At 39.1% G+C, this 13,645-nt stretch overlaps 1 protein-coding gene across 1 annotated transcript; it reads left to right on the top strand.

The window, feature by feature from the left end:
* Nucleotides 1-11,155: 11,155 nt before the first annotated feature.
* LOC122830375 (granzyme F-like) lies at nucleotides 11,156-12,913 on the top strand. Its single transcript, XM_044115682.1, has 6 exons — nucleotides 11,156-11,233; nucleotides 11,460-11,652; nucleotides 11,734-11,922; nucleotides 12,237-12,298; nucleotides 12,400-12,521; nucleotides 12,611-12,913. The coding sequence occupies exons 1-6, from the start codon at nucleotides 11,191-11,193 to the stop codon at nucleotides 12,770-12,772; spliced, it is 771 nt and encodes a 256-aa protein (XP_043971617.1). The 5' UTR covers nucleotides 11,156-11,190; the 3' UTR covers nucleotides 12,773-12,913.
* The last annotated feature ends 732 nt before the right edge of the window (nucleotides 12,914-13,645 follow it).

Below are 13,645 nucleotides of genomic sequence, written 5' to 3'. Positions count from 1 at the left end.
CATGAGAAACAATGATTTTAATATTTCTCTCATATTGGGGTTGGTTGTTGTTAGTCCATCTCCTGGATAATTGTCAAAATGATGACAATGTAGAAATGAATCATTAGGAGGAACAATGAAAGAATGGAAAATAAATCCAATCCACTGGTTCTCTGAACCAACATGATGTCATGTTTGAGCATTCCGTGGATGAACTCCGAAGATTGCTGCAACAGTCCTGCAGAATAGGTTAGACATCTGTAGATAAGCAGTGAGGTCAGGATCCACTGACGGTGGATCAGAGATGCTCCACACAAGAACGTATAAGTACCATTGCTGATCTCCAGCCGAACATGATAAAGATGCTCCTTGTCATCACAGTTTTGACCTCCAATGATTCTCTTGTGCAGAGAAACATGTGAGTTCATTGAAACACCTGAAGAAGAAAAAGGAGGAATTTACTCAGAAATCAGGAGCAAACATGGCTGAAGGAACACAAAAAGGATGAAAAGATAAAGATTAAAAAGCATCACAATTTATATGCAACAAAGTTTTTGTCTGACAAAGAATCAGAGTGAAGTTTTAGTGTCACAGAGCAACCCAGTCTCACTCCCAACTCGTCATATATTGACGCATGGGACGTCCGTCCTCGTCACATATTGACGCTGGAATTCTTTTCGCGTCAATATGTGACGCGAAGTTTACCTGATGCCTTACCGTAATTTTGCCCTAACTAACCAATTTTGGGGTTTGAGGCTCCTTGTCATCACAGTTTTGACCTCCAACGATTCTCTTGTGCAGAGAAACATGTGAGTTCATTGAAACACCTGAAGAAGAAAAAGGAGGACTTTACTCAGAAATCAGGAGCAAACATGGCTGAAGGAGCAGAAAACAGATAAACAGATAAAGATTAAAAAACATCATATGGAATGAAGTTTATGTCTGACAAAGAATCAGAGGGAAGTTTTAGAGTCACAGAGAGCAGCAGCATCCCTGGAACCAGTAGGAAGTGTCTCCACTATGTCCAGTGTTTCCAGTTTGTCAGACTCACCCAGCCCCAACAGCAGCAGCAGAACTTTCAGCAGAGCCATTCCTGGTCCAGTTTCCTGTGAATGTCTGCAGTTTTGCAGGCCTGCTTTTAAACTCTGTTTACAACCTCCTGCTGGAGAGGAAGCCACCAATCACAGGATGGACACTGATCTGTCCAATCACAGGATGGACAGTGATTGTTGGGGTCATCTGCATACATAGGAACTTTAACAACTCATCTTTCTAAAGAAACTTGAAAAAGTTCTTATTCCATTGACAGATTATTTCACTAATAAAACATTTACCCCTCCTGTAACTTAAATAATTAGCAAATGAAACAATAAACTGTTCATCAATATTAAGGAATTGATTTAAACCAAGTAGATCCTATATTTTGTTACAAAGTTAATTATATGTTAGTTTTGCCTTTTCTTAAGTGAACTCAGAGATTTGCACTAGAAACTAGAGTAAAAATAACTGGTAAATTTTCTGTTTTTGAGTAAGCTTGCAGTGAGTTATGCACGGCGGAAAACTGGATATTTAACTGGAGGAAATAAAATAGATTTTCTGAAGGTGGAGAGACTCCTTGTTTTCATGATGATGTTTTTCTTTGTTTTTTTACAGAAAAACTGTCTGGCTTCCAATGTACAAGATTTCACATCTGCCTTTGCATAACTTTTTCAGGATTTTTCTGGGGGAGTGAAACAGCAACGTCATGGATTCATACTGATGCATGCAACATGAAGTGGGTAAGAAAGAACAGCTGATTTCTGTTTGGTAGCCATAGTTAGTTTTCACTGCTTGTCGTCTGTTAACTGTTTTCCGAAAATGTGAGAGAAAATGTTTGTGAAGTAAAAATTGTGTTATGTCTCTTAACATTTCCATTTAACTGTTTTACTCATTTAACCTCTTTAGTGTTGTTCAACCTGTTAGAATATGTAGGCTAGAGAGTTTCTGCAGAACCAGTCAGAGGGTCCCTGCAGCAACTGCAGCAGGCTGATAGCGACAGCAAGGCACCAGTATTTGTTAAAAGAAAAGAACAGACAGTTTAGATAGAAGCTCTGAGACTTAACAAGTTTCTCTATGGAAAATCACCAGCTCAGAGTGTTAGTAGTTGGTGCAACTGCTGGATATTCTGTTTTTGACAATGTTCTTGTTATGCAAAATTGTTCCATTAGCAAACCTAATTTTTGGAAACTCACATTTTTGAACAAGAAGATGTTTATCATCCAAGGAGTTAACCGACCCTCCAGTGTGGTAACGTGGCTTGTATATTGTTCGACTGAAACTGGAGTGACCACATTGTGTAACATGAGTTCTATATATTGTGAGGGTTTGCAGCTCCAAATCAGATCTCAGAGCAGCTCACTGCTGTGTTTGTTCTCCGTCTGCAGATGAAATAAAGCTTTGCTCTTTGCCGTTTGCCAGAGTCTCAGCCTGATCTGTTATCATACAGAATTTTGTCCACATAGGCACAAGCTTAATTTAAAAAAGAATTGTATTTTATTTAACCCAAAACAGACACTTAGGTAAAAATGACAAAATTGGACCCATGAAAGAAATCAAAGTAACGGAAATCAACTCAGACCTATCTACATGAGACAAAGGGGAAACATAAGTTCTGGTTGATCAGGCTACACAGAAGACAAAGGGGAGAACACACAAAAAAATTAAGCCTGTGCCAAGGTTTCTGTGTTGTTTGGCCCATCACTATTAAATCCAAGATTTAAAGAAACAATATCAGTGAGGTGAGACTGACTGAACAATTGTGTGGTGTGATTGAATGTTACCACATTTGTGTGGCTGTAACTGCAGCCATCACTCAAGTGCAAGAAAATTTAGTTAAATCCAATATGGCAGACAGATGAAAAAGCATGTCAACCAGCTCAGGAATATCCATTCCCTCTTTCTACTGTAGAAAACTTGCAGCTAAAAAAATACAGTGTGACATATAGCAACTCCTAAAGACTAATCCTGCTGACGTAGTTTCCAAAAAACAACTTTGTATTTGCACAAATTGCAGCTGATCATCTGTCCACTAAAGTGGATGTCATGCATCAGTGGCAATATTTTATTTTTTTTTAACTTTATTTTTATTCTTTTTTTTTTTAAACATACAATTACATACACTCGAACAAGAGGGCTAGGGCAGGTAACATATATTCATCTTAGTGGATACACAATGTTATAGACATTTCACTGTATGCAATCACAAAAGAACAATAAAGAAAACTCCCTTTGTCTGACCAGATGAAGTGGAATCACAAACTGTCTGTTATACACCTTTGGTCCTAAAATGATCCCATTTTTCCAAAAGTTTCCCTCCTTTCTCCTTGAGCCATATTGTGAAGGTCAACATTTCCATGTTGTAGATCATGTTTATAATATCTACAAGAAGCTTCCGAGTCGGGGGAAGCTTCTTGGCCTAACCCTTGGCCTTTTATTGCTCCATATAAACCTTGAAAAATGTTTATCCCACTCCCTAAATTGTTTTGCTGGAACCTCTACTGGAAGTGCTGCAGTCTTGGAAGAACATTTATCTTTATTGTTCGGATTCTGCTGCCGAAGTCAAGGGGAAGCAGACTCCACCTGCCCAGGTCCTCATATATTTTCTTACTTATTCGTTTGTAATTAATTTCATATGATTGTGCCAAGTTTTTTGTTAATATAACACCCAAATACTCTATTTGTAGTTGGTGCCAATTAAATTGGTAACTATTTATTAATTGTTTTGATGGAACAAAATGGAAAGTCAACATTTGAGTCTTTTGTATGTTGACTTTATAACCTGAGAGTCTGCCATATTCCTCCAGGATGTTCATAAGTGATGGAATACCAGATTCAGGGTTTTTAATTACTACTAAAACATCATCCGCATACAAGCATATTCAGTGGCAATATTTTGACAGGTATTTATTGATGTCATTACTCTGACCATAGATCTACAATATGCAACATTTCCTGCAAATATTTTAAATGTAAAAACATTCTTATATTTCTGTTCTTAATGTGAAGATATAAGGAAATAAGGGATTGTTGCCATTTTATTTTGCACCAAATTTTGCTTTATTCATCCATCCATCCATCTTCTTCCGCTTATCCGGGGTCGGGTCGCGGGGGTAGCAGCTTCAGAGGGGAGGCCCAGACTTCTCTCTCCTCACCCACTTCTTCCAGCTCCTCCAGAGGAATCCCAAGGCATTCCCAGGACAACCGAGAGACATAGTCCCTCCAGCGTGTCCTGGGACTTCTCCGGGTACTCCACCCAGTGGGATGTGCCCAGAACACCTCACCAGGGAGGTGAACAGGAGGCATCCTGACCAGATGCCCGAACCACCTCAATTGGCCCCTCTCGACGTGAAGGAGCAGCGTCTCTACTCTGTGTCCCTCCCGGATGACTGAGCTTCTCACCCTATCTCTGAGGGAGAGCCCAGCCACCCTACGGAGAACACCCATTTCCGCCGCTTGTATCCGCGATCTCATTCTTTCGGTCTTGACCCAAAGCTCATGACCATAGATCAGGGTGGGAACGTAGATCGACGGGTAAATCAAGAGCTTCGCTTTTTGGCTCAGCTCTCTCTTCACCACGACGGACCGGTACAGCGCCCGCTCCCTTCTTCCCCCATTTGTTAACAAAATCCCGAGATACTTGAACTCCTCCATTTGGGGGAGTAGACCCCCCCTGACCTGGAGAAGGCACTCTACCCTTTTCCGGCTCAAGACCATGGCCTCGGATTTGGAGGCACCGATCGTCATGCCAGCTGCTTCACACTCGGCTATGAACCGCTCTAGCGAGAGCAGCAGGTCTTGACCTGAAGAAGCCAAAATGACCACATCATCCGCAAAAGGCAGAGATGCAATCCTAAGGCCACCAAAATGGATCCCCTCAACACCTTGGCCGCGCCTAGAAATTTGCTTGATTGTGGTTCTTAAAAAATATTTTATCTATATGTAAATGTTTTCATTACAGATATTCACTCCAAATTGACCACAATGGACAGAGTGACATTAAAGTCATACACATTACTATTGCACTTCCATTGTGGTAGAAGTGTGGACACAAATGCAGCAGGCAGGAAACATTAAGGTTCTGTTGTAGATTTAATTGACAAAAAAACAAACTTATAAAAAACAATGTCCAAGGAATAAAAAGAAACCCAGACCAGTGATATGAAGAGTCCATGAGGAAACCAGGGTGAAGGGAGAGGAGCAGTGGCGTGGAGTAACAAGGCGAACCGGCCAGTAACAATCTGTGATTTGACTAACTAGAGATGTGATTATATATTCATCTGCTACTGAAAAAAATAACATATTTTATGTGGCTGAAGGTTAGTTTGGTGTAAAGTGGATCTAGAGTACTAACAACGATCAAGTTAAGGACAAACATAAAAAAATAGAAAAAAAAGTCCTGCTTCTACATTTTGAAAAATAAAATGACTAATGGAACTAAAATCTCCTTCTTAAAAGAAACATTGAATATTGTAACTTAAAAGACCAAAAATGTTACAAGAAATTCATAAGGAACACTCTGTTATGGACAAAAAGGACTCTTTGTCTTTTCTGTTTTATCTGCTCACATGCACAAAGCTGCATGCTGACATAACCATAACATTTAAGACTGGTGACAGTGACACGTAAAAAAAACTGATTAAGGCAGACCAACACCTTAGAGAGGAACCAGAATGAGGAGAAAATAAAGCAGAACTCAAGCTACAATATTTGTTTCACTTGGTGTCAACCCTAAGGTGAGCTGAGTGGAGCCCAGTGCTGAGTGGAGAATGTCATTCTGTATCTGTTCTATTTGTATGACTTATCATCCCAGTATGTCTCAGTATTGAGTTTAAGATTCTTTTACTGGTTTTTAAATGTCTTAATTTTCTTGAACAATCATACCTTGCAGAGCTGCAATAACCTTATGAACCCCTGCAGGCCTTGAGGTCCTCTGGCATTGGACTATTATTAGTTTCAAGAGTCACAACACACATTTATTGTGAGGCTTCTTCCCAGTATTGGGTCCCTGTTTGTGGAACCGTCTGCCAGAGAACCTGAGGGATCCAGAAAATGTTGCTGTCTTTAACAGCAGGCTCAAGGCCCACCATTGTAACTGTGTTGACTTAATTGACCAAAATGCAGCATTGGTCCATTGCCATGTTTCTTTGTGGGATACAGTTTCTGATTCCTTTTGTAGGTTTTTACCAAAGCTGTGCCCTAAAGACAGTTTTCCCTAATATGTAATTTTCTTTATCATTACATGTGTATATATATGTTTGTTTGTGTGAAAATAATCATGCAAGCACCTAAAGAGAGGAAAACAAAATCATTTATTCCTAACAACCTCTCTGATGAGGTGGCACAGACACCACTCCTCCAAAATCACTAAGTGTGGTGCATGTGGACCAGTGAAATAAAAATTATTGTGTTTTGTCTCTTAAGAATTTTATTTAATTGTTTTACTCATTTAACCACATTATTGTTGTTCAACATGTTAGACTATGTAGGCTAGAGAGTTTCTGCAAAACCAGTCAGAGGGTCCCTGCAGCAACTGCAGCAGGTTGATAGTGACAGCAAGGCACCGGTATTTGTTAAAAGAAAAGAACAGACAGTTTAGATAGAAGGTCTGAGGCTTAAGAAGTTTCTCTATGGAAAATCCCCAGCTCAGAGTATTAAGAGTTTGGTGCACCTGCTGGATATTCTGGTTTGACAATGTTTTTGTTATGCAAAATTGTTTCATTAGTAACCCTTATTTTTGGAAACTCACATATTTGAACAAGAAGATGTTTGTCATCCAAGGAGTTAACTGACCCTCCAGTGTGGTTACGTGGCTTGTATATTGTTCAACTGAAACTGGAGTGACCACATTGTGTAACATGAGTTCAAAGTCATCGCATTGTCTCGTTCTCACACAGAACGCTATGTCTCCAGTAATGGCCAGCAGCCCTCAGTGTTGCAAAACCCTGGAAACATCCCATAAAGGTGATACAAATGTGTCACATTTGTGGGAGTAAATAAACATGATCAAACATGGCTGAAATTAATGGGTAAAATCATAAAAAAATTCAATGATGTTCCTAACAGTAGCAGGAGAAGTGGACCAACTTTATTTTGGTATCAATAAATGAATTCATGATTTCCGTCCACTAAAATCATGAATTTTTCAACCTCATACATCAGGACCTTAACATGGAGATAGGATAATTGTCTGCAAAGCAAAACTTTTTTCCTGTTCAATTTTCCGGGTCAGAGCACCAAAGAACTTGTAACATCAAATATTTTTAACTGCTATTTTCTTGTCTTTGTGAGTCTCTCCAGATTGAAATGGAGCCTTGGCGAAAATTCAAGCTGGGAGACTCATCCAGCTTCTCCACATCATCTAATCACCACATCTGGCCGGAGCGCCACGCCGCTCCAGCCAATCGTCGTCAAAGGACACCTTTAAAAGTTCAAGCTGCCCTGGGGTCTTCCTGCTCATCAGTCGTGCTTCGACCCACCTCCTCCCCATCTCCATCTTCCCCATGAGGGACGTCCTCAAAGTTCCCCCGTGCTCTCCCATCTGCAGGCTCTGCCCCACCATCAGTTTTGGTCCAAGGGGGAAGACTATCCCAAGCTCGCTGATTAGACCTCCTGCTCACAGCGATCCTCGGCTCACGGTCTTCTGCCGGGTCCGAGCGCCAAAGAACTTGTACCATTGAATTTTTTTAACTGATATTTTCTTCTCTGTTTGAGTCTCTCCAGTTTGGAATTACAGTTGATCACCTGTCCACTAAAGTGGATGTCATGCGTCAATGGCAATATTTTTTTTTAAATTTATTTATTTTTTGTTTTTTTTATTAAATTTTCCAAATGGATATACAAATATTAACATAAAAGATCAAATCCCCACCCTTCCCTTACCCGCACAAAACAGCACATCATATAACACTTACACAGTCAAGACAACATGATGAAAACACCACAAATTGATCCAAACCATTCCACGAGCATGAAGAAAAAAGAAAAAAAAAAAAGGATAGTTATACAGGGTATTAAGCAGTGACGAGTCAGTCATAAACATTTTTTCACTGAAGGAATTTTAGTACAGGGTCCCATATTTTCTCAAACACATTGACCTTATTTTCGTTATAGTATCTCAGTCTTTCCAGATGTAGAGTATTTGTTAGTTCTCCCAACCACAAATCAAATGTGGGCACAGAGTCCTTTTTCCAAAATCTCAAAACCAATCTTTTAGCAATCACTGTACCAAACAAAACAGCCCTTTTCTCACTTTTAGTGGCTGGTCGCAAAGCACTAGAGACCCCGATGATGGCAATAAGAGGTTCTGGATCCCATTTTTTACCAAAAGCTGTTGAAAAAAAAATTAAAATTTTCTTCCAGAATGAGTGAAGCTGAACACATGACCAGAAGGAGTGCATCAAGTTACCAGTAGCAACCCGACAACGATTACAAATTGGAGACACTAGGAAAAACAGTGCTCAGCTTCTCCCTCGAATAATGGAGCCTATGGATAGTTTTGAACTGTATGAGGTTGTGTCTGGCATTGACTGAACATTCTTGAATACTTTTCAAACCCTCCTCCCACAGATCTTCAGATAACTGTTGCCCCAACTCATCCTCCCATGCCTTTTTAATCCTGGTTGTGTCTACACATATATTATTAAAAATCTTATAAAAGTAAGACACTGCCCCCCGACTGACAGGATCAAATTTATTTATTTCCTCTAGGGTTTTATGTTTTGTTAAAGTTCCAAAATACAATAAATTTTTCCTAACATAGTCCCGAACCTGCAGATAATGGAAAAAAAAAAACTCGACGGGGGAAGATTATACTGAGAACATAACTGTGCAAAAGATCCAAAAGTTCCATTAATATACAGATCACCTATCATACTGACGCCTTTCATTCTCCACATCCGAAAGACGGCACCACTGAGACCTGGTGCAAAGGAGTGATTTTCACAGATAGGACTGTCAAAGTAAACCTCCAGAGCTTTTATAAATTTTGGGATCTGATTCCAGATTCTGATAGTATGGCCAATGACAAAACTATTGGTATAGAGTGTTTTACTGACTTTAATGGGGCTGTTAAGGAGGGCAGGTAGAGACGAATTACAACAATGCAGACGCTCTAACTATAACCAGGTAGGACAGGTCACATCAGACGAGAGTGGGCCCTTCCTCCACCATGCCAGGATGTATAAATGGCAAGCCCAGTAATATTGCTTGAAATCTGGTAAGGAGAACCCACCCTCCATTCCTGGTTTACATAAGTGTTTTTTGGAAATTCTGACTCTTTTATAACCCCAAATAAAGGGAATAATAATAGAATCTAATTGTCTGAAGTAAGATACACCTATAAAACATGGGACAGATTGAAATAAATGAAGGAATCGCGGTAACACCACCATTTTAATGGCGTTGATCCTACCGGCCATGGATAGTGGGAGCGTCCTCCAGAAATCAATATTCTGCTTGAGTTGAAGAATTTTACTCTGCCAGTTCAGCCGTAAAAGATGTTCTGGTTTTTTTGTTACCAACACGCCCAAATATGTAAAGGAGTCATGAGCTTTCTTAAAAGATGTGGATGTCAAATATACCAAATCAGCATCTGTGGTAAGTGGCATTAGTTCACTTTTGTCCCAATTAATAGAAAAACCTGAGAAACTGCCAAAACTGTTGATCATCATCAAAAGAGGAGACAGCGATTTCCGTGGGTTAGAGACATACAAAAGTATATCATCAGCATACAGCGAAATATGATGTTTACAATTAAACATCTCAATAGGGGATATTAAGGGGTTTTGCCTAATGCTGGCGGCCGGAGGTTCGATAATGATTGCGAAGAGAAATGGGGAGAGGGGGCAGCCTTGACGTGTACCGCGATGAATAGCAAAGGGACAGGAGATATTCTGATTAGTAATGACGGAAGCAGTTGGGTGTGAATAAATTATTTCAATCCATTCTGTAAACAAGGGTCCAAAACCAAATTTTTTGAGAGCATACATCATATAAGGCCATTCTACTTGGTCAAATGCACGTTGTGCGTCTAGCGAAATAACAATGGACTCATTTGAATGATTTGATTATAAAATATCAATGGCAATATTTTGACAGGTATTTATTGATGTCATTACTCTGACTATATATCTACAATATGCAACATCTCAAGCAAATGAAATTGGTCAAATATATAATGCATGGTCTGAGATACTAGCAGGATCGGGTTTCTCAGTCATGAAATGTATTTGAAACCTCAGTTGTGCGGACGTTTGTGAAGTCCATATTGTACATGCGAGACACAGAGTGAACTTAAGATTTTGTCAGATAAAATGTGTAAGTTCAGGAAGTATGATGTGTGCATGTTCCATGCTTACTGTAAGTTCAGAATAAAATTGTTTTTGATTGTTTTAATGTGATGAAACTTGACCTTTTTCTCTCACTCTTTCAGAAAACAGTTAACACAGACATCATTCAACCAGTGAAAACTTAATTATTCATGACAACCAAACAGAAATCACCTGTTCTTTCTCACCCACTTCATGGTGCATGCATCACTATGAATACATGAAGCTGCTGTTTCACTTTCCCAAACAACTCCTAAAAATTATGCACAGGCAGATGTGAAATCTTGTATATTGGAAGAAAAAAAAACATCAACCTGAAAACAGGGACTCTGTCTACCCTCAGAAAATCAGTTTTATTTCATCAACTTTACAATCAAGTTTTCCGTTGTGCAAAACTCATTGCAAGCTTGTGCAAGAACAAAAAAATTACCAATTATTTTTACTCTAGTTTCTAGTGTAAATCTCTCAGTTCACTTAAGAAAAAGCAAAACTAACATATAAGTAACTTTGTAACAAAATATAGAAGCTACTTGGTTTAAATCAATTCCTCAATATTGATGAACAGGCTATTGTTTCATTTGCTGATTATTTAAGTTACAGGAGGGGTAAATGTTTTATTAGTGAAATAATCTGTCAATGGAATAAGAATGTTTTTCAAGTTTCTTTAGGAAGATGAGTTGCTAAAATTACAATGTATGCAGATGACCCCAACAATCACTGTCCGTCCTATGATTGGACAGATCAGTGTCCATCCTGTGATTGGTGGCTTCCTGTCCAGCAGAAGGTTGTAAACAGTTTAAAAGCAGGCCTGCAAGACTGCAGACATTCACAGGAATCTGGACCAGCAATGGCTCTGCTGAAAGTTCTGCTGCTGCTGCTGTTGGGGCTGGGTGAGTCTGACAAACTGGAAACACTGGACATACTGGAGACACTTCCTTCTGGTTTCAGGGAGGCTTCTGCTCTCTGTGATTCTAAAACTTGCCTTCTGATTCTTTGTCAGATATAAACTTCATTGCATATAAATGTTTTGTAATCTTTATCTGTTCATCCTTTTTCTGTTCCTTCAGCCATGTTTGCTCCTAATTTCTGAGTAATTTCCTCCTTTTTCTTCTTCAGGTGTTTCAATGAATTCACATGTTTCTCTGAACAAGAGAATCATTGGAGGTCAAAACTGTGATGACAAGGAGCGTCTTTATCATGTTCGGTTGGAGGGCGACAATGGTACTCATGCAAGCTTGTGTGGAGGATCTCTGATCCACCCTAGGTGGATCCTGACTGCGGCACACTGCTGGATGTCTCAGCCAGGATGGTAGGAAACAGTCATTCAGGCAGTTTATCTGCAGATGATCAGGTTTTCTATGTGTTCATCGTAATCTAACCTGTTCTGCAGGAATACCACAGCAACTTTAAGAGTTCATCCACGGAATGCTACACAGGAGAAACAGATAATCCAACACAATCCTGTGTTTTATGTTGACCAATGGAATGAGCGGCATGACATCATGTTGCTGAAGCTTCAGAGACCAGTAAGAAATATCCGTCCTGTTCGGCTTCCAAGATGCAATATTCGTCTTAGAATGTAAGTCTTTCTCTGGTCAAGAACACGACTTTAGGTTTTCTGTCTCCAGTTCTCTGGTCCTGCTGCCTCTGCTTCAGCACACCTGAGTCAGGTAATCAGGCCACCAGCAGAACCAGAACCTGTTTAGCTCAGGTGTGTTGGACTAGAGACACATAAAGGACTCAGGGGACCATTACTGAGGACTGGAGGTGGACACTTTTGTGTCTGTGGATGAAGTCCTTCATGGATTTATTTTCTGTTCTTTCATTGTTCCTCCTAATGATTCATTTTCTACATTGTCATCATTTTTGACATTTATCCTAATTGTGTTTCAGTGGTGATACAGTGCAGCTGGCAGGAGATGGACCAACGACAACCAACCCCAATATTTTGCGATGTGAGAGAAATATTGAAGTTATGAGAATAAAATCTTTGTTTCTGTCTGTACAGAGAAGGTTAAGTGAAGAACACTTTTATGATTCTCATGTTTCTCTACAGCACTCAATACGACTATTCCACCACATCTTCAGTGTGTCGACATGAGAGTTAGTGGTTTTGCCTATTCGCTGATAAATGGGTATCAATTCATTGCTGAAGCACCGTACACGGAGGTGTACCGTGTAAGTTGGTTTCTTCAATATTTCTCCACAGAGAAAAGAAAACATTTCTGTTTTACAACATAAATATATTGTTATGAATTTTCCTACAGGGTGACTCTGGTGGAGGAGTGGTGTTCAAGAAGAAGATTTATGGTGTGATGTCTGCTCGTGGAATAAATTATGCATTTCGGAATCCAGTTTTTAGCTTGGTCGTGTGTGATTACATGCAGTGGATACTCAAGACAACTGGGCTTAAAACCCCTAAATTATAATGAAATAAAAATTTCATTAAATTTCCTCTCCGATGTAACTTTATAGTTATATCTCTATCAGTTTGTTCTAGAGGTTTGTAGAATTATCATAAATTAAGAGTTTTGTTATTTCTCACCTCAATAAATTAATGAAAAAAATAATTTCCTGTCTGATCGTTTTTACATTCATGGTTCAGTTTGTCCACTTGATATTTTTCCTGGACTGAGTCTGCAAATGTGGCATGAGTTTTAAATCACATGAAGAGAAAAACCAGAAGTAATTTATTAATTCTTCTTTTACTTTATTTTACATCAGAAATGAACATGCAGCATCTAAACTCTGCAGCTCTGGAGTTACTATTCCAGATTTAGTTGTAGTGAACTTTAAACTCCAAGACCAAAGAGCTGTACACAACAATAATGAAACAGAAGTCACATAATTGAACAGTTAACAAAAAATATTCTTCTATTCCAGTTGAACAAAGTGTCAGTTAATTTTTAAATTTCTTTCACTGCTGAAATTAAATTTAAATTACATTAATTATTTAAATTTTGTAAGATCAATCAATCAATCAATCATTTTTATTTATAAAGCACCCGTCATACTAAAAGTAGCTCAAAGTGCTGTACAGATCAATAAAAACAAACCAAAGCAAATAATTACCCACTCCAACCCCACATTGAAATACACAACTGCATGGAAAATGGACAAACTAAGCAGAAATTATTCAATTCAGCAAATACAGTTAAAATGGTGGGCCTTGAGCCTGCTGTTAAAGACAGCAACATTTTCTGGATCCCTCAGGTTCTCTGGCAGACGGTTCCACAAACAGGGACCCAATACTGGGAAGGCGCCTCACAATAAGTGTGTTCTGACTCTTGGAATTAATAATA

The sequence above is a fragment of the Gambusia affinis genome, linkage group LG04, assembly GCF_019740435.1.
Source record: "Gambusia affinis linkage group LG04, SWU_Gaff_1.0, whole genome shotgun sequence".
NCBI lineage: Eukaryota > Metazoa > Chordata > Actinopteri > Cyprinodontiformes > Poeciliidae > Gambusia > Gambusia affinis.
The sequence above is the reverse complement of the archived record's forward strand: the minus strand, read 5'-3'. Positions and strand labels throughout refer to the sequence as shown.

Excerpts from the sequence above, each read along its gene's own strand:
- LOC122830375 (XM_044115682.1), top strand. The coding sequence starts at position 11,191 with ATGGCTCTGCTGAAAGTTCTGCTGCTGCTGCTGTTGGGGCTGG. Across the intron at positions 11,234-11,459 it reads GCTGCTGCTGTTGGGGCTGG|GTGTTTCAATGAATTCACAT; the intron begins GTGAGTCTGACA and ends TTTCTTCTTCAG. Across the intron at positions 12,522-12,610 it reads CGTACACGGAGGTGTACCGT|GGTGACTCTGGTGGAGGAGT; the intron begins GTAAGTTGGTTT and ends ATTTTCCTACAG.